Genomic DNA, 27,624 nt, shown 5'->3' with positions numbered 1-27,624 from the left:
TAATCAGTGTTAAAGTTAAGAAGCGGGCATTTCCAGTAAAGACTTCTTATCAGCACAGATGCTGGAAAACAACCTAGGAACGTACTAAAAGCAGTGTTCACACAAAGTTATTCAGAGCAAGTTTCCAAATATCACGACGAATAACGAAAGTTGAAATGTTTATCAGAAAACAAGTTCATAAACTTCAATCAATAACTAGAAAACACTTTCCCCAGAAATGATGCAATGGTATTAAAAATACCACCCAGGCCGCTACAAATCTTTCTCAGTTGTAACTATGCCTTCTTCAGTACAATAATTTCATCCAATAGTTATAGAAAGCCTGTTTCTTTTGCTTACTTTAAAACGTTTAAAACCTTTACCCACTCATAATGAAATTCGTTGAGCTAACGAATTGCTACTTGGGCAGTGTAGTTGAAGAAATTAAAAAAAAATGATTACCTGGATAATGTCATCCGAACCAGGAGCGAACTGTATATTAGCAAGCTTGCTCAACCTACACCAGGAGAAGAACGAATGTGTGCACTCGATGCAAACCTGAACCGGAGTAGAACCGGTAAAATAAAATTTTGTAAAACCTGAACCAGAGTTGAACCGTTTTCCACTGCAGTTCGACTCCCTTGTATTTAGTGGACCGTGTGACATATGTCTAAGCTTACTGTAGGTCTACTCTATATGCTGAATGTAAAGCAAAGCTACGCCAATTTTGAAAAAGGTTTGGTTTGACTTTTGCACTTCCTCGTAAGACAGGACAAGTTTTATGTTTTAAACTTTCTGTTGTTCTGTTTGCATTGTAACATTATATCACAATAATAAAATACTGCTGTGCTATACTATAATTAGTGTACTGTATGTTTTAGTTTTCTGACATTGTTGACAATATTTTGATGATTGTTTAGTCACTTTTAAGTTTAAAAATTATTAATTAGGCTTCTGTTTAAACTGTTCAAGCTGAATGGTGTAGATTCTTGAAACATTTATAAAATTGTTGATTATGATTTGAAATGTCAACTTCAAGCTTTCAACCTCTTGCAGTTAATCAGTTACAGAAGGATCTGCTGATGATTATTGATCAAAATGTTAACCTTGAACAATTGGTTGAAGAACTTCAGGTATTTATATGTCTATTCTGTTATTACAGTGCTTGTCATTGTTGCATGCAATTATTTACATTTGGGATGGGGTTTCTACTCTTGCACTTTGACTTGAATGCTTGAATGGGAAGGAGTTATGGGGTAATAGAAAAGAAATTATGACTTAATAATTCTTCAACACTCGATCCTGATATGGAAATGCAAAAGTAAAAGAGACTTAAGGTGTATAAACTATCATCTATTGTGTTACATGTAACTAAAACTGTGTTTGGTAACTTATAAGGATGAATTTTGATAAATAACAATTGGTCTAAATTGTATTTCTACTGCAAGGTGGGTTAACATGTTGACTGCCAAACACGAGTTTTCTTGTAAAAAGAGGATTAGCGTATGCTTCCAACCACGGATTTTGCCGTTTTGATTTTATTGTGTTTTGTATGAATTTACACCAAATGGCCAAAAAAGATTCCCTATGACGGCCAAAAAACTTTAAATTATTACATGGTACATCTGTTGGGAAATGCACTCAGACTAGTTTGGTAACTATAGATATCATGTGTTATGAAAAATCTTTGTGCAAAGATTAATTTGTGCAAACATTTTCATTAGATATGGTATCATAGATCTGCTTAAATTTTACAGGTTATCGGGGATAAAGAGTTGTGCCAAGAAAGCACAAAAGAGAATGCCGGAACCGGTAGGGGTAACATTTTCCACTTCTTGGCCTTGTCATTCATCCTAAAACTAGTCTCTATTGCTGAAACCTACCTGAGAATTATAACAAAAGTTTGAAAAATTATTTATTGAATTGATTTTTTCAGACTTAGCTATAGATGATTACACAAACCTGTATTCTGATCTGACTGGAATTAAAATGGAGCAATCTTTTATAAATATATTTGTCAATCAACTTTGTCACCTGACATCGGGTTTCTATTTTTCCTGTTTAGAGAATACCAAATTGGTGATACTTTTGTAAAATTTTACCGAATAGATTTTCTTTTAAGTAGCTATTTTTATTCTTTTCATGTTTTATGATTAAGATATCAGACTTTATGCATCTAATATGCCAGTTGCCAAACCTCTGTTATTCTTTATCGTTGGATGTTTATGATCTTTTTATGTGTATCAGAACTACATTTATACCCTAATCCGTAAGTCTCCAAAGTACAAAGATCTTTCAAAAAGTGTCCAAGAAGCCGCGATACACTTTGAGGTATGCTTAACTACTATGACCAGCGTGTGAAAATACCCATAGGCCATATGTAAACTTATTTACGTAGCTTTCCTTATTTGCCTTGTTCACTTTTGTATTGTTTTTCTCATCAACGTTTATTACTGTAAAGAAACTAAAGTGACTCAACTGAAGCTCACATGAAATTTTTTTAGCATTGCCTCTCTGTTGATGTTTTATGTGTTCTTCACAAATCGCAGATTTTGCCATTGGCTAACTTTTTGAAACTGTAAGTATTTTATGTATGAATATACTTGTTAATTTTCCATCAGTAGATTGCAAACTGTACACACTTAATATACCTATTATTATAAATGCTTACCCCAAAACACTTATTTCCATAATATTTTTATCCAAACGTTGTTACTACAATGAAAAAAGTTGTAAGGTTTTATTGGTCGCTTTGTTGCAGAAACATCAGTCGGAATCAAATCTTTAAGGAATTTGTCCATGGGCTACAGCGTTGCTTTTTACATGAAGAGATTACTGTCAAGGGTTATGCAACTGGTATTTGCCTAATCCGTCTTTTCACCTAACTTACAACTGTTTTTGCTAGCTATGAGCTGAATGATTCACCTAAGTCCTCATATCCCTGAACCCTCTTCCAGCATGATTACATTGCAAATTTTAATCTGCTATGGATACACCGTAACATAATTGTTTATGATCTGTACCTTGTACGATCGGACCTTGTTAATGTAAAATAACCTCATTGTGTATCATGATGTCCAGTTTCAGACCCGTTATTTTGTTACTTTACTGTTGCTACATTATGGACAAGTCACTTTCAATAGGCAATACCGTCAAAGATCCCAAATTTCTATAATATTTTGCCTTGAGAGTTTAAATGAGCACTTCATTTTTGTACAGCAATCCAACAAATGCTTTTTTGTTTGTATTTTTAATTTCTCAAATCTTCAGCTTTCACATATATAAAGGGTTCTCAAGTTTGTTTACTGTAGCCCTGTACATATTAATGTGTTATTTGCCTAAGTTATTACGTTTATTGTTCTCCTTAACTTGGCGATTTAATCAAGTTCTACGGTATTGTCTAATTTCTTTATATATGCTATTCTTTAATATTTCTTTACCTGCTAAAACTGGGAGAATATCCTGAAAATGCCAATATTGGGGTCGATCACTACTAGAGATATGCCAAATACAAAATGAATCTAAGCATGATAAGGTCTGTTATGGTACTTGACCTAGGTCAGGATTGGCCAAACCCTGACACACGGGGAGCATGTAGACCGCGGACAAATTTTGTGTGGCCCACTAATATCTACAAAGATTTGGTACACTGTGTTTTCCAGTGCAAACTCCGCAGTTGTTAAAATACACCTGCTTTTATTTAAATAGGTTGTACTAGCCAAAGCTTGAGATAAGTTGCATATCATTGCAAAGTGCAACACAATATGTGATTAATTTGGGGTGATAATGCCTTTTTATGGCTAACGTCACAGTATTGTGTGATGATACACACATGCTGTGAATTTAACTTTTTGTTGCAAGCACAGTCGCAAACAAGTAGAAGGTATCAAGGAGAGCGTTATTAGTTGTGCAGCAAAGCATCAAGTCGATTGGAACTGTAAACTCAGCCGTTTGCTGACATTAGAGCTCCCCATTTGCGGCCCGCAATGTTTTCCTTAAACCTTAATGTGGCCCTTCATGCTGGCAGTCTTGGACCACCCTGACCTAGTTAATTGACCAGCAACAAATTTATGCTTAAATTTGGCAACGTTTTTTGTTTGACAAACATACAAAAGTATGTCGAGTCATATTTATTCCACTACTTTTGAGTTGAAGCATAGGCGTGAAAACTTTCAAATTTTTTATGTCCTTCAAGAACAAAATATTATTTTGTCCAAGTGTGTCTACAAGATGTATGTTCAGCAAAGCTGTCAATATTAATGCATCATAATTAGATTTGTGATTAATTGGACACTTTCCTAATCAACCTTTGGGCGTTTTCTTTTGGCTACAGATATTTCATAAATTAAAAAACAACCAAAACAGTTGCTAAGAATCGCATATCGGTATATTTAGAATAATGTGCAATTTGTACTTTGTAGAATTGTTTTGTTTCCTAATTGAAATTGGCTACAAAGAAGACTCGTACCAACCGAAAGCAATGCTAAAGGTGTGTCAACTTATATTATTAGTAAATGATATTAATAATATTACTTATAAATGATGTTAATTGTTATGTTTCAGTTATCACAACATCTTCTGCATCTGATTTTTCGATGTAAGTCTTGAAAACTTGAAACAAATAGGTGTAGAAGTAAATAGATTTTTGTACAAACAGTTTAAATGATACAAAAACACTTGAAGAAAAACCTATTAATATGTTTTGTATGTTGGATCATTATTTTTATTAAATATGCTTGGGGAGATTTAATGTTTTTAATGTTACCTATTTGCTTGTTTTTTTGAATTAGTGTGGGTTTAGTCTTTGCTTTTCTTACTTAGCCCTTCTGTCAAAAATATCCGAACTAGACACAAAGAGTGCTACTTCTAACAGGCTCGGGTACGTAACTTTTTTAAGAATAATTATAATTAAATTCATAACGATACTTAGTAATTTTGGGTATTTTAAATAAAAAGTAATATTTCAACAAAGTGCTTTATTACTTGGTTGTAATTTCATACACTTATATACTTATTCCTGTTGGTCCTTTTGTGCCATATTTTTATGTTTCATATATGTACGTTTTATTTTTCAGTGTTTTCCACGGTGTTTGTATCAGTAGCGTCTGTGACATGAAAATTCTTACAACTTGTTTTACCCAACAACTTTCAGTGTGGATAACTAACTATCCTGTTTTAAAAAGTTTGGCAAGATTTTTATATTGTTTTATTGCACCTGCGATTGTTTTTTTGTATAAGCTGCTTCTCCAAAAGAACAATTATCATATATCTGTGTTTTTTATGATGTAGTAATTTATATTTATATTCAATAAATTTATAGAAAATCATACGGTCTTTCTACTACACAGATGCTGTTAAAATTCTAGAACCTTCTACTCCTGACATATCGCTTAATAGTCAAGCTAAATGTTTCATATGCCAGTCTCTATTTACTACAAACTATTACTAACGTTAGCCTCCACCATGATTTTAATTATTTACCATCAAGCTTGATAAACAGTTTGAGGGGTAAGCATCAAACACTGTGACCTTCATTGTAAGCTCTACACAGTTTCAGATGCAGTAACTCAACAATCTTCCTGGAGAAGTTGTAGCATGCCATCCATGTTATTAGAAACTTACAAGGATGTAAGTAACCTATCTAGCTATATATGGTATTATTTGTTATTTGTGTTATGTTATTTTGATGTTTTCTTCTGTTCGGCTGCAGAATCAAACAACAATTTGATTAGTTGTTTTATTCTGTCCACTAATTACACATTGTTTTTCAGATACTGCTCATTATTGGCTCTGATAATGCATTGGTTGCCATTAAGAAAGCACTGTCTAAACATGAGGTAACATCACGTTTATGGGAGACCTGACATAAATCTTATATTTGTTTTAACACTGGTTGTTATTCTGATAATATAAATTTTGGCGTAAACGATTGGTTTCTTACATAAATGAAATCTGCAGATAAACTGGAAATATCTCTTAACTTTTGTTTCATCAACTCTGACTTTTTGCAAAGATGCTGGAAACGCCCTTGATGGTATATTTGCACTAAAATACTTTCTAGGAAGGTTATTTTTCTCATCGATTTTGCTGAAATATTGTTTGCCATAAGTAATTGGTACTTTTCAATATTTTCTTTACCTGCAGCCTTAGTTTTGGAAGAATTGAAGAAAGGTTTTGAAAAAATGAACTATGACCACCTAGTGATAGGATTGTTGATTGCCCGTCAGTGTACATCTGAAGGAAATCATGTCTTTTATTCCTATTCAAATTGGTTTCAGGCATGATGACATAATAAATATTTCTTTCTTGCTATGTCATGTTTACTTATCTTGCTTTGGACAGCTCTTTTTTCCTGTCAAGATTTATCAATTATTTGTATTCAGAAATATTTTGGAAGTGGCTTGAACTGCCTTACCAGCACACCTCGCAGTTTTCGCTTTTTTATCAAGTTTTTAACATCGATTGTCCCCTGTGAGCCTCATTTATACTTGAAAGTGAGTATGCTCCATACATACATTTATGTCAGTTTCACTTTCTTTGGTGTTGAACTTTTAAACTGATATAATAGATGTCCAAAATGTCCTACAAAGTTATATTTAGTATGGTGACATGGCGATAAATTATAAAAAATGTAGAAGTGAATAAATAAAAACAGCTGGACTAACAATTCCAGAGTTCTTTCAGAGAAGGAGTATAAGATTATATTCTTTCCTTCAGAGCCACATTGCAAAACCTCCGTATGTGCCCAGCCCTACTCTTCGTGATGTTCTGCGTGAATACACAACATTGGCAAAAACAAGACTCGCTGATCTTAAACAAGAATATCCCCAGAAGGAAGTTGATGAAGCCGTTAGTCTGGAAGTCAGTCCAAAGCAGAAATTAAATGCTTACACTCTTGCTGTTTGTGAAACTAGATCAAACTGCCTTGGAAACTACTTAAAGTTTTTAAAAGTTTTTTTAATTAAAAAGGTCAGCAATGCAATCAGTACATTTGGGAGAAAAGGAAAAGTCCCAACTAGTCTGATAGAAATGAGGTAATACATCTAATAAAGTTTGTACGCATAATGTTATACCCCTGGCAGTTGTTATGATATAACTTCATTAACTAACTTTTTCTTTCAGTATTTTTCATAAATCTCATTACGTGGAAACATTTCTTCCTGCATTACTTCAAGCAAGACCGGTAATTTTGAATTTGTTTGTCATTAATGTTTACCACATGGTGTAATAATATAGGAAAATAATTTATTTTTTGAGCAAAAGTCTGAAACAAACTTTGTCAATGATTTGGTGTTTTTCAGTTGCCGGCCGTGGAAGATGAAAAAATGAAACTGATTTCTGCTCTCTTCAAGTGAGCAAGATTTTAGTTGGCATTTGCACATTTTTCATTTATGTGGATGAATAATTTTATCTTTGATGTAATGGTCTTTAGGGTAGGAACAGTGTAATAATCAAAAGCTTTATGTTGCTGTAGATTAGACAAGATCCCTAAACAATTACATGAAAAATACCTCACAGAATGCGCTGCCAAAAATGCAAGTCTTTATCAAGGTACTGTTAATTCACAGTGAAAGCTTCCACTGCATATTGTTACATTATGGCATGCCATTGCCAATGTTTTTAGTTTGAATTATGTTTGTATGCCTGTCTAGTTTATGTTTAATGGTTTTGTATTTTTAACTTTACAGAGATAATTGATTTGGATGACACTGCATTTGACACTGTTGACGATTTGATGGCAAGATTTAAATCTTATGTTTTTGCTCTTTTGCATGACAAAGCCACCACAGGTCTTGAACCATTCTTGACACTTATTTTCTGAGTGTCATAGGTTGTGAAATAACTCGTATTTTGAATGATTTTATAAAAACAAAATATTTTTCTAAAGATGATGTTGGTCAAGCCTTGAACAGATGTATACACAGCTTTTTACAAGCTACCGACACCGGTAAGTTCTTGGGAGATCTCTGAATTTCTATTATAACTTTGACTATAATCTTTTTTTTAGCATTGTAAATGTTTATTTCTAGTTGTTAGTTAGTTAGTTTTGTTAGTTTAGTTCTAGTTATTTATTCTACAGTTTAAAGCTCAACTTTCTTGCTTGCAGTTGAATTCAGCGCTGCTTGTGTGGATGAGGCTTCAGCAAACTTCGATGAAAAATGTCCAAAACCTTTACAGAAGGTTTTCTACATACCTATTTCTCTGAAGTATAGCTGTGTTATTTTGACAAGGCTTTTAGACTGCAAATCATTTTTAATCTGGTGACTTTTAATGAGAAAAAACCTAGTGCGAAATGAATATGGTTTAGTCGTATCATTTTTAATTGTTGGTTTAATTTTTGTTTAGCTTGTAGATATTTTCATCTCTGTCCTGTCAACATCCGAACAACATATAAACCACCATGTTATAAACTTCTTAATGTGTATCATTTCTTCCTATGCTTCGTTAAAAGATGCAGTCTGCTGCAAAATTTGGTCGGCTTGCGTACATAAGGTAGGTATAAAGTAGAATTATTTTTTACATCTCCACAAGGTATCTTCTTTAAGTGTTTTTCTTATAATTTTCAGGCCTGTAACTCTGTGTACAGCATTGATACGGGATTAATCTTACTGCTTTGTGGAACAATAAGTCAAGACCAGTGGACTGTCACATATTTTCCGAAGTGTTCAAGTGTTCATACGCAAACAACAGTTAATTCCAAAATGCATGTAATAGTTTAAAAAGTAGTCATCAGTTATTACTTGAATGCATAATTGCATATACTCAGAATGTGGTGTGGTGTTCCTTTGATTATATTACTAATATTTTTTCAAATGAACTTAGATTGTTATTTCTGGATGTATCTGATCTACAGGAATCAACATTATTGCATGCTGTGATAAGATCAATGCCGTTTAATGAGAGCTCAGCCCAGTTTCTAAATTGTGTCAAGTTTCACGTGCTGTTGTTGAGAGAGCTATTCTTTGCCACCAATCTTGATGATGCCTTCACCTCAGCTGTTACCATTTTAAACAGAAATATTAAATTTCAACAAGCAAGAATAGAAGCCTATGTCAAATACCACGAAGAAGGTCACATTGTGTTCCTTATCTAAATGTAACCTGTTTACTTTTCAAAAGAGTAACGTCTTTTATGAGCACTTTTATCAGACAAATTCTATTTCTAGATTTTTCTCAAGCAAAAAGACGGAAACTCAATGAAGACGGTAATATGTGTGTGCTTTAATAACTAGTGAGAGTATTCTAAACGTTTAAAGTATTGAGTACTATGCATGTTCCAAAATCAACATTTTACAACAATCCACTTCTACTTGCAGTAACTTTACTGAAAAGCAACTTGGATGAAAATTTAAAAGCTATCAGAGATGTTTCTCAAAACATCAAAAGCATTTGGCCACACTTGCATGCTGATTTGCATGTGAGTATAACATCAGTGCATACCACATACAATACATAGACATTATTTTTATATACTGGTAGTGTTTACAGTATTATATGAATAGTTACAAAGAGGATACGTGTTACAGTTGAAGGATTTTATCGAAATTGAGATTTGGATGGTTACTGACTGTGATCTCTTTAACCCTGGGTATGTAGTATATTGCAGGGATTATATTATTTTTCTTTTTGTATTGTGTTTGAAAACACCCAAGACAATCAACTTGTACTGTTTTCAATCTGTCCAGGGCAAGGAAATATATGTATCAACATATTTTCTTTCAAGAACCTCTAGATCTCAACTCACTCGAAGAAAGTTTATGCATGGTCTTAAGATGCTGGAGGATAATTTCTAATTTTGAGGTTGGAAAGGATTTAAAAATGTCATGTAATTGGGAACCACTTAATAGTATTTTCGAATTTCATTGTTTGAAATATATGTAGGTGGTGGACTTCATGGCATCGAACCTTTTGCTACTGTTTGATGGCTGTGAAAGTGGAGCATCTTCTGGTGAATGGTTGATGTCTGTATTTGAAAAACGGCTAAATATATCGACAAATGTTTCATCTGGTATGAATTCCATATACCTGTTTGCTCACTGTAATAAATATGGGAAGTGTACTTTTTAAAACAATTTTTACATGAACCAGCATCCTTAAAAGAAGAGATTTTTAAGAAAAACGAGGTCTCCAAAATATGCGACTTCCTCATCAAACTACCACCAAAATTTTTATTCCCTCAAAGCACGTCGTATTCCGCCTCGCCGTGGCCACAGCCTTACGACCTGGTAACCATTGTTTTCTGTTATGCAAATTATTTGTCACGGGCGCCCACCCGCAACCTTTCCAGTGGCGAACAAAAATCACGATTAAATTATCAATTAAACAAAAGCACTTAGAGGGCGTCATGAAATTTTCCTGGCCCAGGATTCCAGAGGGGTTGGACTCCCATGCCTCTGTTTCATTTGATGATTATCATAAGAGCATAACTTTGCAGAATGAAGATGATTGTAAAGCATTGGGACATTTTGTGCAGGATTGCTTAGTTAACTACGCGAACCCACTTGTCGAAAAGCGTTACGTTTGGGGCGTAGCGTCTCATTTACTTCAAGGTTATTTCCTAGTAAGTTCCATTTTATCTGCAGTCTATTGAAACTCTTAGGCGTAACGGAACATGCATTGCTTTGACGTCTGTTTTCTTCACGCTTTTGATTTCTCTTTTCACTCTTCGTACTGTGTAGTTTTACTATTTCGTAGTTACCATTTTTACCATATCGTATTTTTTCAGAGTGTTCGTGATGATACGTCTTTATTTCCTAGTTGGGTGAAAAACTTTCCGCTGCTGTTTGTAACACTTCTAACGTCTTGGGACGATTTACGAGATATCAGATGCCTCTGTAGGGTCAAGTAGGTTTCAAAATATTTAAGTTTGTCATGCTGCAATTATTCACATTTATCAGTGGCGATGTTCTTTACACAGCTTGTGATGGTTTCAATCATTATTTACAAGAATGATGTTTTTATTGTCAGGTGCCCAAACTCAATGGCAGTTTGGCAAAGTTTTCACGACCTATTTGCTGGAAAAGACAATTCAATTGATCGCTTTGATAGTGCTTATCAATGCTGCGCTTCAAACGCCTTTGACGTTTCAATCTGCTTCTGCCTGTCTCTAGTTGTACTTAAGCATAGCCTGAAGCACCACAATACCGTCGACGTGTTGGCAACGTTGTCGAAGTATTCGGAAAATGTAAGATTATTCCATGAATTACTCAATATAGGAGGTATCCATCCATCTATCTATAGAACATGGTGGATCTGTGGACCACGAACTTACGTTTCTTTGGTTTACAGGTATATGTTTCATATTTCATTTGTCTGGCAATCTATGAGGGTTGCTTCATGGAAATGAGTGACAAGTGTGAATTGAATTTATCCGATGACATTTTTCAATTACTTGCCTCTAAACTTCAGCCAACTATTCTGTTTGAGCAACTGATGAAGCCTCATGAAGCATTTCGATTGTTATTTCCCAAGTCTACATGCGATTTGTATTTTTATGCCGCGGCAGTTAGGTTGGAAAATTCAGTTTTTCTCTTGTCGTGTTCCTGAATCTTTTTTGCTTGATCACTTAAACCGAGCCGTATTAATTTTCAGGTTGTTGTCGGTGATAAAATTTTCGCCCAACTTTCTTGGCCACGAAAAATTTTTATCTATCATTATCCACTTGCAGAAAACAAGTACCACTCTGGCGGACGTAATTATATTATTATAATTAGCATGGATCAGTGCTTCCTAATTTGAGGTGCCCAGCATTGCCCGCGCTCCTTGGTGCTGAATAAATCTGTTGCTAGGTTGTGAGTTTTAACATGAAAAATTTGTCATGCGTCCCTGCAAACGAGGAGATGCAGGGTCGACATCGTTAGATCCCGGGTGTTCGAAGTGGAAAACGAATCGGGAAGCACTGATCTATAAATGTTCAATTATGTTTAAATTTGTTAAATATAAATGAGCAGTGGACTTTAATGCAGGTTATCAATGAGATGGAATTGGAGCTTGTTATAAAAGCTGCTAGGCACGCAAGCACAACTACTTTGAAAAACACTACAACGGTAACTCATTTCACAAACTTCTGAATGAAATTCTTTTAGTAGTTATGCTATAGCAGAACAAATTCTCCATGTTTTTCGGAATAGTTTACCTTAGATTTATTTCCATTTCAGAATCCCGACCTCAAAGCTGGAACAAAAAGTATTTTGAAAACTGAGCTTTACAGAAGGCTACGAAGTTGACCCACCACATGCTTATACCTACTCCACTACATATAGAGCTGTTGCTGCATTGTAGTAAATCGTGACATACTGTATTCTGCCGAATACCAACAGCTTTGTTGGTGTTATGGTTTTACTTTGACGTTAGTTGCATATTTAAAAATAAAGTAGACCTCAGCATCATTATACTGTTTTCCACCTTACAGTACAGTTTGCCGAACATACTTCGGTACGATTGCGCGAAACAAACGACAACGGTTTTTCCTATTATTGTCAACTAAATCGCAGAGTCTGCCAAAAAATTAATTTAAGTAGTCGTTGAAATTTATTAAATATGAACAACTGCAAACTGTAGGTAAGTAAGCCTAAATAGCATTTGCGCGATCTACGCAAGCGTACATGTGCCCAATCAAGTTTTCGACGATGGCTCGAAGTCATTTGCGGTAAAACCTCACCCATTTGAACGAAAGTAATTTGTTATCAAGCACAAAACGTGCAAAAAGTCATTGTTTTGAAATTAGTCGAGTGTAGCGGCATGGGTGCAGCAGTTCTCGTACAGGCTACTGCTATCAGTGCTGTGAAGGGATATTTGCTTCGTCACCTCGTGTAGATGATATGCTGTAGCAGAGCTAAAGATTTAAAAAGCAATCGCGGGTTAGCTGTATTGGCAATGTATAGGTTAGAAGTCAACTATTTCCTGTTGGCATGGTCTTAAGCTTAATAATGTGAAGTACAAGATGGAGAAAAAACATGTATCATACATGTTTTCTCAGTACGGTATGCAAAACAGTTGAGCAAAGGCAGACCAAAAGTAGTGTTAGTGACTTGCTGATGGACGAGAAAACATGGCAATCAAATATTTCGTTTACATTGCGTAAGATAATCATTATTAAGTAACAGTTGCCCAAGCGATATCAGAAAGAAAGAAAAAGAAAAATAAACGCGATGAGACATGGTCACGTTTGGCGAAGTTCCCATATTTGGTTTGTTGTAGGTTATTATTTGTAGACAGAGCAAAATTAATGAGTAACTACGGAAGTTTTAATACCTAATCGGATGTTTATACTTTCATTGCTTTAAGTTTCGTCCATACTGCATAATCACGAAACAGCATTCTAGTATAGGCCTGTTAGCTAATTTGGGCCTAAATTTCATTGGCGCTTATTCATCACACTCTGTTCGTATTCCTAATACGGTATTGGCAACTGATACATGTATACACAGCGTTTCTTATAAATGTTGCAGATCGTTTAACAAGTCGATCGTTTTGCATGCGATTATTTTGGTGTGGGTATATGTTTTTTGTAAACGTTTTGTGGTAATTCATAATTTCAGTCAGCAATCTTTTCCAGCACACGCATTTTATGTAGGCAAGCGCATATATACTAATTTGAGAAGCATTTGTAAGTATATTGTAAAATTTCCGTAGAACTAAGCACACATTTCTGACTAAGCACACAGTAGACTGTGAACTTCTGACAATGGAAAAGTTAACTGCTAAAATTCCTGATATATGTCGTGCTGAATGGGACGCGATGATTAACTTCGACTTCATGTCAGCCTTCCAACCCGGTATGAAGGCACAAATGAAGGAATGGAAAGAGCATATATTGATGCCTACATTTCCATCAGAAGGTATTGAATATGCCTACGACAACTGGAAGCCCCAAGAAAAAGATGTGCTAATCGCTTCATTCCCAAGGACAGGTGCAGTTTAACTTGTAATCGTAAACTATATACTAGCTGTTGTAGGTACAGCTTATAAACACTCGTAGTCCTTCAAAGCTATACCAGCTGTTTCTCGACTCTTGTTCATTTAAAAATGCAAAACCAATAGCTTAATCCAAACAGTTATTGAGTCGTAATTGTTCGTTTAAAGTGATACGTAACATCCGTTAACATCGAACCTGTATAGGTACAAACTGGACCACTGAGATCGTCCGTCAGATTTTATATGGTCACGATGAGGACTTACTTGAAATGGCTGGAAGCGTACCTTTACCTCTTATGCTCTTCGAGGGCGGAACAGGTAATGCTGCGTGAAACCCTCTGATCGATTCTAATCTTTGTAGGCCTATAGTGCATTGATGATCTATGGTTCACAGATTTAAAGGAGAGTTTATTTTGTTAAGTTCTGGTAATTTAACAATGAGCTCATATCATGTAACTTTTCCGTTTCTTAGTACTACAATAGACTTTGACCTAATGCTGTGTGCATAAGTACAACTTTGGGTAATGTTTATTACCTGTGCACAATTCAACACTGAAACCTATTTGGTATTGTACTGTGAGTTATACAGTAGCCTATAATAAAATATCACCAAAAGTAAAACACCGTCTTTGGTTTGTTGAAATATTCATACAACTTACGTTTTTTATTTGTCAAATTAAATATTTTCTTTTTTGCAGCTTCAAAATTTAAAATATACGATAATCTTCCACTTCCGCGGAGATGTGCGGCGTCTCATCTCCCGGCTACTTTAATTAACGTCGAACGGTTTAAGAAAGCGAACGCAAAGGTACAAACTGCACATGAAAGTTGGTGTAGGTTTTGCAAGTTGCTTAAATTTGTATGTATGTTAGGCCAAAGTCATACTGAGTGGAGTCAGTGACTCGACTTAGTCACTTTTTTCGAAGACTCGACTTGACTTGAGTCATTTCTTTTTGATTACGTTTCAGCATTAAAGTAAAACGAATCTCTATTCTTTAGTCACAATACATGATTAAAATATAGGCCTAATTTAAAATGATTTTTTTGTTTACGAATGCGTACGTTGCAGCCAAATAAATCAAATTTTGTAATACAGTGATCCTAAACGTTTGTGGTTGATGGAAAGGGTGTTTTTGCCTTTTGTTTTGCTTGGTTTCGAATATTAATAGATTTGCCTTGACTCGCCTTGGTCTTATTAACCAAAAGATTCGACTTCATTCGAGTCTTAAAAGGTAAATGACTTGACTTGACTTGCGACTCGATTTTGATGACTTGGTTACGACTCGGCGTTAGGCCATACATTATATGGGCTAAACATCCTCGACCTTGTGTCACGTGTAGGCTACAAATCGGTTTAATGGGCCAATGATATGTTATAACTTTCATAGATTATATGCGTGCTTCGTAACCCGAAGGATCAAGCATTATCCTGGTTCAATTTTGCTCCAAAGCTTCCGTACATGCACTTAGAACCAGTTAATCAATGGATCAAGTGTGACTGGCCGGAATTTTTTGAAAATTATACATCAGGTATGATGAGTTGTGTGGGCACATTTGTAATGTTTTTGTAACTTTATATAGTCATAACTAAGCCACTAATTTATAATATAGTTACATATTTTGATCAAAAATAGGATATACATTTCTCTGCAAACGGACTACATTCTACCTATTTTACAGTTGCAGTTCGAATCTGTATACGATATATGATATCGATATCTGTATATGGTGTATATTTTCTATTATAATTTTGTGGCGTATCTCATGGTACAGGAAAAATGCCAATGGGAATGAAGAATGGTCAATGGTATCTGGATCACATTTTAACGTGGTATCCACACAGAGATGATAAAAACGTGATGTTCATATATTATGAAGACATGAAAAAGGTGAAAACGTTTTCATCAGCGTTGATCTGCAAATTGTAAAACAAATATTTTTTGCAAAAAATTTAAGATTATGATGGTATTTATAGGCTACAGTTAGAGAACCTGTAGGAAGTATAACCGTACAAGTCCTCTTTTGAACAACTAAGTTAGGCCTATATCCTGCACACAACGTTTTGTTTTTCCATTTGTATCAGGATCTTGTTGCTGCCATTCGACGAATATCTTCTTATTTGAATGTTGAGTTGGGAGAAAAGCGAGTTCTAAAAATTGCTGAAAAATGTGGTTTCATAGAAATGAAAACTGCCACTGAAAATGAACTAGGTGAAGCTGAAAAAATAAGAAAGGCCCTTGGCGTTCTTCATAAAGGTATAATCTGTTCTATGTGTATTGTTCCAATATTATTGTCGTTTAAGCCATAACTTTCTAATTGGTTTAAAACCTTCTCAAGTTTACATAAGTACAGATTTGATCTTTATAAACAGGTCAATATAAAATTTTCTGTTTGATCTAGGAACCGTAGGAGCATGGAAAGAACGGTTTACTGTGGCGCAGTCAGAAGCTATCGACGAGCAAGTGGAGAAAAAATTATCCACAACCGATATAAAGTTTACATACGAGCTCTGATATTTGGATACCGAAAATTGCAATTCTAAATTTATTTGGAAATTTCAATCTAACATTTCTCGTTGTTAAGAAAAAGCACGAATAAAGCAAGCTTCTGTTTCTTTGTTTTTTTTTATCGCAGTTATAAAGTTATCTGCAGTTACTAGTTATGGTATTTACTTTGTCTCATTCTTTTGGAAATATTTTGCGTTTCTATAATAATGTTATGCGCGTCGCTTTGACGCACAGACAGAAGACCAACAAAAAAAACAAATCTAGCTTATTCAGCTCGAAGTTTCAATTTAAACTGCGATAGACTAACCTAACTGAAATACTGCACTCGAGTACTGTATCATCAAAAGAATAAACATCTAAACATGTTTTTCCAGCAGTAAAGATTTTTTGTCTGTTCCCAACACTATTTCAAATCATTGCTTTTCACTTAAAAGTGTTAGTTTAAAGCAAACTTTAGAAAAATGCCAAGTTTTGTGCTGGAGAGACAAAAGCCCGAAGACAATGGTGAATGACATCTATAGGTTGACATGTCTATTTCAATTCAGTAGCTTTTATGTAAATCAAATATGATTTTGGTGTTCTGTTTTAGATTACTTATTGCAGATAAAATGGTTGGATGTCTTTTTGTTTCATGTGACTACGCATAGGTTAGACTATAGGCCTACGCCCGTGGCTACTGCTCTTTTAATTTTGCTGTCACGTCTTTTGTTTTCTAAATTTCAAGGTCTTCGTAATCTAATTTAGAGAGATTGAAAGTACAGACTGGTTACACCAAAGTGCTGCAAATTGCATAACAAGAGCAGATGCATTCACGTTATATTTCACTTTGTAATTTGAAAAAAATCCTTCGAAATCAGCCTTTAATTGTCACTCCAGGTTACTTTCAGCATCGCATTTTTAAAACAGATGAAGAACAAATTCAACGGAAATTTATCAGATAAAAGCACTACAACTTTTGAAAATTAACTGTGTCGTAGTTCAGAGTTCGGTGTAGAAATGTTACATCGCAGTAAAGCATGCAAACAAACATTTACCGACTTAGCATTTAGCAGGCAACTATGAGCTTATGACAAATAGCTCCCTCACAATCATAGGCTACAACGATTCCTTGTCTCCTCAAGTAACTCTAAAGTCAAGTAGGTTACTCAGCTTTGGTGGGTCCAGATGAAGCCAAAAGAAAGAAAAATGAACCCATTTCATTTCTATAGAACATGACGTCGTCAATTTAACGTCATTCTTATCGCTTGTGCCTGCGGTGGTTACGTTATTTAAAACGAAAACTATGCCTTTTTGTAAAAAAATTTGGTTTTGGTTTGTTTGGATAACATATTGCGCCAGTTAGCGTTGATTATGTTTCAAAATTTTAACGCGAGCTAGCCCTGTGGTGGTGCTGTACATTTACAAAGCGATGTGCAACCGGTGCACTAGAAAACAGCATGTGGTGATAGAAATTGACGGTAATGATAATGGTAATGGTGTCCATTACCGCCAATGTCATTACCGTTATTCTCAGTGTCCCTGTGCAAACTGAATAAAGTCAACAGTTGTTGTCGTCAGTCGTGTGGTACGATTTTGCTGATGGCGTGTTTTTAGTCGAAGCGGAAGATCTGTAATGGCTAGCTCACTTTACGTGTTTAAATCAGGCCTAGGCTAACCAACTTTGGTTTGTGAAAAGTACCGTACGTATTTTTAGATATGCATGCAGGTAGCTAAAATTTACACGCTGTAGGCTAGCTATGCTCGGTTATCGTCGCAAAAATTTTCGAACTGATTAGTCTAGGCAAGTTTTTGTATATATGATACGATAATAACGCTGTCACATCACAGTACTTAAACTACTGGCCGGCTGGTAGGAAGTCCTATTGTCATCGGCTGTTTCTATACCAGTGGTGTACAGGATCTGGATTGTCGATGTCCAATCTGGCGGGATTTGTAAACTTTTGTTGGCATGCAGATCGTATCGTTTATAACTTAATTATTATTTGTATATATTTATTTCTTTCTATAATATTTTAGGCTGCCTCTGTTTCATCAGAAAAATTCGTGCGTTCAAAAATCTACTTTTGGTGAAATGTCACTTTCAATCTTTTATAACGCTTACATTCTTTATGTATATTTCTTGTTATATTAGCCTATGCTATAAGGTTAGCACAGTTCTTTTTGCTCCACATGGCCAATGGCAAAAAGTAAGAGATGCCATACAAACATTTACGCTCAGGTTTGTTTGTGTGGCCTATAATATGAATTTTATTACAAAAACGTTGTTTTTTATGAGATGATAGGTCATTATGATATAATAAGGTTTCTCAGACTGTCAAAGAATTTATATAGACTGTCTGACTGTATGGAAATAATTAAAGGACTTCTCGTTATTGTCTGTATTGTTGTGTTTGCTGCAATTGATTGTGATTTGATAGACTTTCAAAATCTTGAATTTTGTATTGTAAGGGATGTCATGGAGTAGACTAGATTGTTATTTTAATTTAGAATGAATGTTTTCATCACTCAAATTAAAGATTTCTTCCTTCCCTCCTCCCTGATTACTAGGTTATGGTAAAACAAAATGAATCATGCAGTTTGCAATCTCTTAAAACAATGAAATGTTCGTAACAATAATTCTATATTTTTCATCTTTCTCCATGTCTGTGTTGATAGAAGCTTACAGTTGTGTTTGAGTTTTTATCTTTGGTCTGAAAAAAGTCTTTGCATGACTTAAACTGGGCAGAAACTTTATCACTAAAACTTGCTTGTTTTGTGGTTTTGCCCAAATTTGGATTTTTGTACCATAAAGCAGAGCATCTTCTACTAAAAATATCTGGTTTGATCACATTAAAATTTTCGTTAAGAATGATCGTTTTTTATCATATTGATTGGGTCTGATTTGTTTTAAATTTAAAAATCAACTCCGTTTGATTGTTTTGTCTGTTGCATGTTTTACTTTAAACATTTGGTATAAACCGTATTTTTTCTTTATTATAGTTTATAAGATAGGCCTAGAGCAGTTTAACATTTAATAAAACAATGTAGGTATCTTAACTTATTTTGATGGTCTGCTTGTAAAGAAGTCATGGAAATGGAACTATTCCGCTTACTAGTTTTGGCATTGATGATTTTGGTATCTGTAACCGTAGAGGTGAGAAAAGTTTTGTTTAGAGTTGTCTAAAATAAAAATAGTTATGTTTGTTATATAAATGGTAGAATTTAACTTACAATGTATAATTTGCTTTCTGTAGGGTTTATCTATTTACATTAAATTTATTTTTATACCATAGTTATTAATATTATAACCATGTAAAACAAGTTGGTGTATGATCTTAACTGGGCATTTCCTTTGTAATTGTGCATACATTGGAACCACGGGTTGATGATTATGGTGTACAGCGTGTTTCAATTACTTCTTTAATGTTGAACATGATTAGTATGAATACGAATGTTATAAATAGGTTTATACATACTTGTTTGAAAGCTTCGTGTTTAAAGAAAACTATATTCATCTATAATCTTATTTTTTTCAATCACATAATTTCAAGTTGTCGATAGTTTTAAGAAAGACACCACGTTGCATATAAAATCAGATTTGTTTTAGAAAGAGAGTCCTAAGATTCATTTTGATGAGCGATGAACTTTGTTGTTAAATGGCATACTATTGATGAGATCACATCTAACTGGCAGTTGTAAAACATTGTCTCTTCTAAACATTGTCACACTTTCTTTGGCAACATTGTTTTAGCATACCTCAAACTTTATGTTTCATTTACAGTAAAACTTTGTTTTGCCTTGTATACATATGTTTGTGTAGATTAAAGGATAATTCTGTTTGGAGCATGGTAGAAGTTCTGCTCCACTGCAAATCTGTTAGTAGTTTGTGGAACTTTTGGTTTGGTATAAATTTGTGAATTAGTGTATTACCATCTTTTGTTAAATAATAATATGTAACGGCTTAAAAGAGCTGATTGGCCATCCATACACATAATATAAACGATAAAAGCTATGTCAGGTAATGTTTTATAGTACGAGATAGTCCACAGTAGCGTTTCTTTTTTAAATGAAGTGGATAAATTGGCCATTGAAAGTGATATTTGGGCGTATGATCCCCATACAGTCTTATAATGTAATGTGACACTGATTGTGATTAGTATCCTTTATCGCAAATTGACTGAAACTAATATGAAGGCTGTTGCTTTCGCCAAATTATGAGTCCAGCTTCAAGGTAACTAATTTGTCTCGTTCAATACAGTCTTTTATCTGGAAGCCTAAAAGCGTAGCAACCTACAGAGTTAATGTACCATCACTTTCTGCTGTTTAACTGTTTACCCAAGCATTGGTCAATTTTCAGCCCACTTAATGAATTGTTGAGTTTCCGAACTGTTCTTATGAATCACGCCAACGTTGTTGTTGTAATTCTTTGCAGAGTTTAATTTGATTTGAATTGTTCAAAGTGAATTTTGTAAGTGTACAGTCAAATTTTTAATTCATTCTCGTTCTCAAAATTTGTGAAATTTTAAATGGACAATTTTTTGGAAGCGTACGTCTTGAGATTCAGTCAAGTCAGAATAGATAATGCTATTAAATATTCATTTCGACTTTGCTCCGAATATGTGTGATTTTAGCATGTATTTCGCGTTTTGATTCAGTCTTGTAAACATTTTGAAAAAAGAAAGGTGAATGTTGTGTAAAAGGAGAGAGAGATAGCTTTGTGTGACACGCCAAATCCAAACAAGATTATTTCGCATGCACCCATCGGAAACCTCACTATACTCCTCTAATTGTAATAATGATACTTAAACGGAAATAGGGTGGTGCGCGCGATTGGGATTGAAGGTCGCTCAATTTGTTTTTCTACCTCGGTGTGCGTTCGACTGTAACGAAACTTACTTGAAAGCCTTTTGTTTGGCTATTACTGAACCACTTGAACCGCTCGTTGGTAACAAAAGGGAAGTGGAGTTTCCCTTTAAAGGAAAATGGTCCAACGCGTAACAAATATTTAGCGGTTTTATTTGAATTAATGCAGAGATTTAATTCGGTGGTAGTTTGCGGAAACCGTAACGTTTCTACTCGATAGCCGAAGTTTACATGTGGTTTTAGCAATCACAGTCAGTGCACGTTTTAGAACTATGATTTGTACGCTTTCGGTTTCCTTTAAGTGCCGATTCAAAAACATGTTGTCCGACACCCTGTGCTATTTACCTTGTTTTAACTGGACCATGAACGGTATTCTGGTCGTCACTTACGTTGATTTTATCTAATAGCAAAAATACCGCATAAACATTTCTACAACGTAATGATACCAGTAAGCAACGCAATCATGAAACCGCTTAAATCGAAATTTAAAACCCGATGTTTTGCGTAATACATTGAGTGTTTCAGTTTGTATAAAATATCTGCATCGAGTAAAGATGGGTACTTGTCCAAGATAGACGAGAGCTTTGTATGAAAATGAGATAATTCTTTTCTGTTTGTGCTGGGTAAATAAACCTCGTCGCATTATACGTTTTCTTCGAACTGTAAATGTTAAATGTCGCAGTGCCAGTTCAATATCCTCACTTCCTATTATGCTCTATTTACGCGGAACAAATGAACGTCCAATTCGTTTGCTTGTGAGGTGAGGTAAACATTCCAGAGCCATTAAAACGCAACTTGTTTGTTCGGTGGTGGTGCTCATCGTTCTGTGGTGCGTTGTGTTCAAGTACTCTGCTGCTTAAGTTTCCTATCGTCTCCGTCCTAATCTCCGATGTTTATAAAAAGAACGTGTTTTTACATCAAAAACGTAATGCATTCAATTTTGAAAGAAATCCTTCAGAAAAAACTGTAGATGCTGTTTTCTGGAAAACAACTTTAGTATTCGACCAGCCCAAAGTTTTGATACTTTTGCTACTTGCGCAATCGTTTGTTGGTTTTTTATGCAATTAGTATAAAAATTTTTGACTATTTTGAAAACTTTGCAGTAAACTGGGTTACTGCTTCTTTTTTAACTGAAAACGGTAAATCCTCGTATGAATTTTGTTGTAGACAGCAGCTGAATGAATTTTGGTATAAAACAAGTTCATGTCTTGATAAATTAATAAACTTTGTGGCAAACTTACACAATAAAATTCGTACCAGTATTATTTATTATCAACGGAAAAGCTTCGCAATGGCCTGAGTAAGTCCATTTAAGCAATACGGTCTTGGTCTTAATCTATTCGGTGATGGTTTTATTCTAATATTTTTTAAATTTTGTTACCATGTTTGTTATATGGGCGCCCGTTTATAACGTGTATCGTCATTAACGGCGCAGAAAGCGGGAATTGAAATTCTTAATTGTTTCATTTTAACAAAGATCTGGAATTTCAGTGTTGTATAGTGTCGGCGTATGATTCGGTGATACGTTTTACTACTTTGTATGAATTTTCTTTCAAAAGGTGGCCAGGCCAATTTCATTCTTCGGAGTTTGTGTACAAGTCACAATGTATGCTCCCTTGCGTGATCTGATTAATAGCATCCTGGTTGTATTTCATGCAACGTAACTTTCAAGTCCTTCCGCTTTGTGTTCGCTCTATTTGATCAGAATCCGATATAAACTTTACTTATCCTTTTAAAATTTTCTCATTTTTATTACTATGAGTTCAACAGAATATATAGTACAACAACAACAAGAAATATGTAATGCACAAATATACTGCACCCTTTACAAGGAAACAGTTTTTTTCTAAAAACTTGTTGGCCACGTTACCGGTAACCTAAACTAAACTGTCACTTCCATTTCAGGTTGCTGCCACACAACGACAAAGGGCAAAACACGAAGCAAATTTTTCCTGTCCGAAAGGGTACGTCGTAAATCGTCTGTTTGACATACTTTTTTTGGTAGAAATGGCCTTCAACTTTATTGTTTACGCTTTTTGTTTGTTGGTTTGCTTTGTAGATGGTACAATAATGCTATTAGGAACAGCTGTTGCCAGTGTAGCAAGTGTCCAGATTATGATCCTAGCGTGGTACAGGAGTGTTTGGATGCATTATCTGGGGGTTTTACCACTGAAAACGAAATTTGCATTGTTCGATACAAAGAGTAAGTGTTTCTATTATTTTATTCACTTGGCATACTATCACTGCTAGCGTTTGATTAAGTTATGTATTTAACGTTTTTTTTTTCTATACAAGGAGAGCCAGTAAATGCAAATCTCATAGACAAATAATTGCCGAAAATGTGACGACTACGACCAAGATACCGACTAAAACCACTGCGCCGAAAATAATTCTAAAAACTTTGGATATACCGACCGATAACAATATGCCAGAGATAAAGACGTTGGCAGCATCTGTACCATATGGTAATTATGTGTAAGAACAGTTGTTAAAGAAATTCCTTTGTAGTTAACTTCACATAAAAATATGGGTTAACAGATAAATCAACTTCTTAGCCTTGATAACGCTTTTAAGTCATTTCTACCAGATCCCAGTAAGAACGATTCCAAACTACTGGTCCCGGCAATGGCAATTGCAGCAGTGTTGTTAATTGCTGTTGGTGCTCTGGCGTACCTCTACTGCACCAAAAACGAAGTTCTACGTCAAAAAATAATCGGTAAATGTTTTTCACCCGACAAGCCAGCAAAAGAACCCCGCACCTCGACCAAGCGCTCAGGTTAACTATCATGAAACCTAAACGGTCGTGCAAAGAGTCACCATTTTTTTACGACTCACATTTTGGACTTTTCGTTGCAGAAGGTCCTGCTGGAATTTCCCTGACGTCATGCGACCGAAGAACGGAAGAAGAGATACGTTGTACGTTATATTTAGCTATCTAACGTGAAAAATTATTTCAATAAATTATGAACATTTTTCTAAAAGTTAGCCAAAGCGTCTTCCTTGATTATATTGCTATTTATAGGTTCAGCATCGGATGAAAATGATCCGAAAGTGTTTGAAGAAGAGAATCTTCGAACCTCACACTCCACAAGTATGTAAAGGAATTAATATTTTACCTGCGACTTTTAATCCATCATCATATCCTTTGGTGCTTGTTTGCAGAAATGGACGAAGTAAGCGAAGGAACAGATATAGAGGAAGCGCCTTACTTAAAAAATAAAGGAAGGATCGAGCACAGTCGTACGTCATGTTTCTCTGCCTCTTCCCACGTTTTAAATTGGCCGAAATTGTTGAAATATTCGTTTAATTTTTGAATCATTCTTTTAGGGAGTGACTCGCCTCCACGTTACAGTGATAACAGGGATCCTCCACAACAGTCATCCGTACATTTTGGGACCGTGACCAACTCTAACATTTATACCGGACCGGTTACAATTCACCAAGCACCTCACACCTGCAATAACCCGACTAATGTCCCAGAACGGTCTTATTCTTTACAAAGCAGTCAAAATATGCCTGCTGGAGCGGGGTCCTTTACTTCAAGTGACTTTGTCACGTCACCGGATAGCTCAACTCGTGCCTGTGATCCGCCTCAGCCTCAAAGAGGTAAGTGAAGTTATTCGCTTGATAGACTGGAACCTTGAACTTTTTATTCACAAGGCTGTCAAGAAAACAGATAATTGATAGGTGTCCGAAATACCATGTTTTATTATTTCTGTAGTAATTCTTCTTTAAAATTACAGGTGTTTCTGAAAGGGGTGTGTTTCTCATGAGGACTGACAGTGAGGACTCCTGTCAACAAAATCGGCAACATCAGCTAGGAAAAGGTCATGGAGCGACAAATCTCCCACATCCACGACCTAGTCCGCCTACTGAACACACATCTCTATGCACTGAACTGGATTCCTCCTCGTCCGCATTTGGCCAGTCTCCTCAGACCAATGTCAAAGGTTACAGCGGTTTTGATGAACATTCTGATGCCCAGAAATTGCCTTCCAACATCCGGACACATTCCTCCCGGTGTCCGGTGGAGAATGCTCAAGTGAGGTATAGTAGCCAGTTATCCAGTGATCGATGCCACACTCCCATCCAGGAAACAAACTATAGCAGCATCCAAGAAGATCTCTACTCCTCCTCGCATCCGAGCAGCGAGGCGAATGTTGAAATTCACAGGCCTCCATTCGATTCCATTTATCATACCACTAACCGAAAGGATAACTCCAGGAATTCCTAGACCTACGTCTAACACTGTTAACTTTGCCTGGCGTCCTGTTTTACCCCTGCTTCAAAAAATGCTTGATAGTCGTCGATCAGTGGCCGCATAGCTTAGTTTTAACCAACAGTATTTGCATGGAAATTACAGGTAGTTTTACTTTAATTGAAGTTGCATCGATCCATGAGACAATGTGCTTGCAAAGTAACTTCATTATGAAGTATTACAGAACTTACATCATGTGTAAAGTGACTACATTTCTGACAAACAAACGACTAACGCAAAACGGAATTACGTCATCTCGAAAGACTGTTTAGCTTGTATACGCTTCAGTGATTTTGTTTTGTTGAAAGCTGTATAACGTATAGGGGTTGTTCGCCAAACATTTCTGGGCGTTTCTCTTAACAAAAAATCAAGACTGAAGAACAAGCTATAGTTCGATCTAGATTGTAGAGAGCTACTACAACTTTTTGTGTCTTTCACTGTCTGTTGTTTGCGACTGTGGTCAATTTTTTTCTAAACAGTATTTGTATTTTGTCATGCTCGTCGAAGGTTTTTGCTGCTTCGTCATGTTACTTCAGAGCTTTGTCAATTTTCGTATGAACTCCACGTCGAAGGTATCATTTCGCCGCCATTTTTAAACGTTTCTGATGCGCATTTTTACCGAAACATGCGACACTTAATCGGCCCGGACATTCATTACCGCAACAGACAACCACGCCAACACATCCTCGCTTGTTTTAAATTGCGAAACTCTGCATGTCTGACGGCGCAAACCGCTTCCTGGACACAACGAGTGGATTACATCATTTTACAACATAGAAACAAGTTTAAGCAAAAGGCTGAATTGTGGCGTAAATTTCACCAAATCTTGTAATGTTTTTTAATTAACTTTTTTTGCCGCGAGTATTTCGCTGTTCCTCTCAAAATTTTCCCAGAATTTAGATATTGCCGCGTTGGCAAAAAAACAAAAAACACGCCTTCCAGCACAATTCATTTCCTGTTGGCGTGGAAGGCGAAGGTTGTGCGCTTTTATTGAAGCGTGTCGGTGACGTGCTTGTATCAAATGACGTCAGATCTAGACAACTCTATTAAATGTTTCTATGCCCCTCCTGCTTTCTTCAAGTGTTTAAATTTACCGCTCTAGCAACTTTTGGTTTTTGGTATTGTTCTTCCACAAAAGTATTTGCCTTTATCCTCTTACATTTTTATCTTTAACGCCATAAGAATTTCAAGGCCTTTGCTTCAAATATCATAACGTTGATTTGGAGAAGAACGCACCTTTCTCAATTTCAATTATTTTGAATTTGTGTATCAGTTAAATGACAAAAACAGTCATTATTTCTTTGTTTTTTTTTGTACTTATTTAGCAGAAGCGCATCTCGTTACCGTTAAAGTTGGGAAACCTTGCTAAGCCTTTAAAAAATTTAACTTGCGTTCTCCACTTTGTTCCCAGTCATTTGTAGGTCTTGGTGTTGTAAATCGGTTGCTCAAAAGTTTAGTGTTACGATTTACACAATTTACATGTGTGCACAGGCAAAGCCAATTCTTTATTGTTTTAACGAGATGTTTTTAAGGTCAGGCGTTTATTTTTTTAGTTCGAGTTACGTGCCAATATCTTTTATGTAAATGCTACATAAAGAGGCAGGATTTTTAATAAATAAGGTCATGGTTTTCAGTGACTAGTTTGCCATAGTATTTAAACACTTCAGTTAATCATGAAAGCTATAGATCATGAGACATACCCGTTATTTCATTATACTGGAACCTTTGATTTTAGCTCGGTAATATGGTTAAGTTTTACCCTGGATAAATATTTCGATACCACATCGCAGGAATTTATTCTAAAATGGCATTTACTCTTTTTACCAATCACCCTGCTAATGTTATTGTCAGAGTCGTAATCAAGTCAGTCACACTCGAGTCATTTACCGTATAAGACTCAGACCGAGTCTTTTGTTATAAGTGACTCGAACCACGTCGATTATTTGGTAAATAAGAGTCAATTGATATTGGATGCGAGATACTTACAACAAATACATGTATATTTGTATGGAGAAATATGGTGCAATGCGCAAATTATAAATTGCATGCACTGTGAGTTTTGCAGAGAAATGCTGTCAAAGTCAGCGAGAGGATAGGGTGGACTTAACACCGGGCAATCTTC

General features: G+C 35.4%; 3 protein-coding genes across 4 annotated transcripts; all 3 read left to right on the top strand.

Annotated features, from left to right (window-relative positions):
* Positions 1-910: 910 nt before the first annotated feature.
* On the top strand, positions 911-12,367 carry LOC143469151 (uncharacterized). 2 transcript variants are annotated; one of them, XM_076966731.1, is made up of 39 exons: positions 911-1,112; positions 1,737-1,797; positions 1,916-2,058; positions 2,227-2,310; positions 2,484-2,557; positions 2,741-2,835; positions 4,401-4,468; positions 4,543-4,576; positions 4,801-4,858; positions 5,055-5,161; positions 5,531-5,607; positions 5,751-5,816; positions 5,938-6,013; positions 6,124-6,257; positions 6,363-6,473; positions 6,697-6,840; positions 6,949-7,013; positions 7,102-7,162; positions 7,281-7,330; positions 7,454-7,530; positions 7,668-7,769; positions 7,868-7,927; positions 8,087-8,160; positions 8,326-8,472; positions 8,547-8,687; positions 8,834-9,050; positions 9,146-9,184; positions 9,296-9,396; positions 9,506-9,567; positions 9,665-9,779; positions 9,861-9,987; positions 10,068-10,204; positions 10,309-10,539; positions 10,705-10,823; positions 10,947-11,163; positions 11,268-11,488; positions 11,571-11,670; positions 11,945-12,025; positions 12,137-12,367. In XM_076966731.1, the coding sequence occupies exons 1-39, from the start codon at positions 1,005-1,007 to the stop codon at positions 12,203-12,205; spliced, it is 4,053 nt and encodes a 1,350-aa protein (XP_076822846.1). In that variant the 5' UTR covers positions 911-1,004; the 3' UTR covers positions 12,206-12,367. The 2 variants fall into 2 exon arrangements, with proteins under 2 accessions (XP_076822846.1, XP_076822847.1); XM_076966732.1 differs by having other exon boundaries at positions 9,482-9,567; positions 10,414-10,539.
* Positions 12,368-13,607: 1,240 nt separating this feature from the next.
* Positions 13,608-16,508, top strand: LOC143469772 (amine sulfotransferase-like). Its single transcript, XM_076967583.1, has 7 exons — positions 13,608-13,891; positions 14,100-14,213; positions 14,594-14,703; positions 15,284-15,425; positions 15,669-15,784; positions 15,979-16,150; positions 16,296-16,508. Exons 1-7 carry the CDS (start codon positions 13,666-13,668, stop codon positions 16,406-16,408), a joined length of 993 nt encoding a protein of 330 aa, XP_076823698.1. The 5' UTR covers positions 13,608-13,665; the 3' UTR covers positions 16,409-16,508.
* Positions 16,509-17,906: 1,398 nt separating this feature from the next.
* Positions 17,907-27,135, top strand: LOC143469584 (uncharacterized). The gene is made up of 10 exons (XM_076967331.1): positions 17,907-19,535; positions 23,150-23,208; positions 23,304-23,447; positions 23,540-23,709; positions 23,832-24,020; positions 24,101-24,160; positions 24,267-24,335; positions 24,407-24,484; positions 24,572-24,850; positions 24,988-27,135. The coding sequence occupies exons 1-10, from the start codon at positions 19,470-19,472 to the stop codon at positions 25,476-25,478; spliced, it is 1,605 nt and encodes a 534-aa protein (XP_076823446.1). The 5' UTR covers positions 17,907-19,469; the 3' UTR covers positions 25,479-27,135.
* Positions 27,136-27,624: the final 489 nt, after the last annotated feature.

This window comes from Clavelina lepadiformis, chromosome 8 (genome assembly GCF_947623445.1).
Source record: "Clavelina lepadiformis chromosome 8, kaClaLepa1.1, whole genome shotgun sequence".
NCBI lineage: Eukaryota > Metazoa > Chordata > Ascidiacea > Aplousobranchia > Clavelinidae > Clavelina > Clavelina lepadiformis.
The sequence above is the reverse complement of the archived record's forward strand: the minus strand, read 5'-3'. Positions and strand labels throughout refer to the sequence as shown.

What these genes read in the sequence shown, in the direction of transcription:
- LOC143469151 (XM_076966731.1), top strand. Translation starts at nt 1,005, where the DNA reads ATGTCAACTTCAAGCTTTCAACCTCTTGCAGTTAATCAGTTACAGAAG. An exon ending in AATTGGTTGAAGAACTTCAG is followed by an intron (nt 1,113 to 1,736) that starts GTATTTATATGT and finishes TAAATTTTACAG; the next exon opens with GTTATCGGGGATAAAGAGTT. An exon ending in TGTCAAGGGTTATGCAACTG is followed by an intron (nt 2,836 to 4,400) that starts GTATTTGCCTAA and finishes TGTACTTTGTAG; the next exon opens with AATTGTTTTGTTTCCTAATT.
- LOC143469772 (XM_076967583.1), top strand. Translation starts at nt 13,666, where the DNA reads ATGGAAAAGTTAACTGCTAAAATTCCTGATATATGTCGTGCTGAATGG. An exon ending in TTAAGAAAGCGAACGCAAAG is followed by an intron (nt 14,704 to 15,283) that starts GTACAAACTGCA and finishes TAACTTTCATAG; the next exon opens with ATTATATGCGTGCTTCGTAA. An exon ending in ATTATGAAGACATGAAAAAG is followed by an intron (nt 15,785 to 15,978) that starts GTGAAAACGTTT and finishes CATTTGTATCAG; the next exon opens with GATCTTGTTGCTGCCATTCG.
- LOC143469584 (XM_076967331.1), top strand. Translation starts at nt 19,470, where the DNA reads ATGGAAATGGAACTATTCCGCTTACTAGTTTTGGCATTGATGATTTTG. An exon ending in GGCAGCATCTGTACCATATG is followed by an intron (nt 23,710 to 23,831) that starts GTAATTATGTGT and finishes CATTTCTACCAG; the next exon opens with ATCCCAGTAAGAACGATTCC. An exon ending in TCGAACCTCACACTCCACAA is followed by an intron (nt 24,336 to 24,406) that starts GTATGTAAAGGA and finishes GCTTGTTTGCAG; the next exon opens with AAATGGACGAAGTAAGCGAA.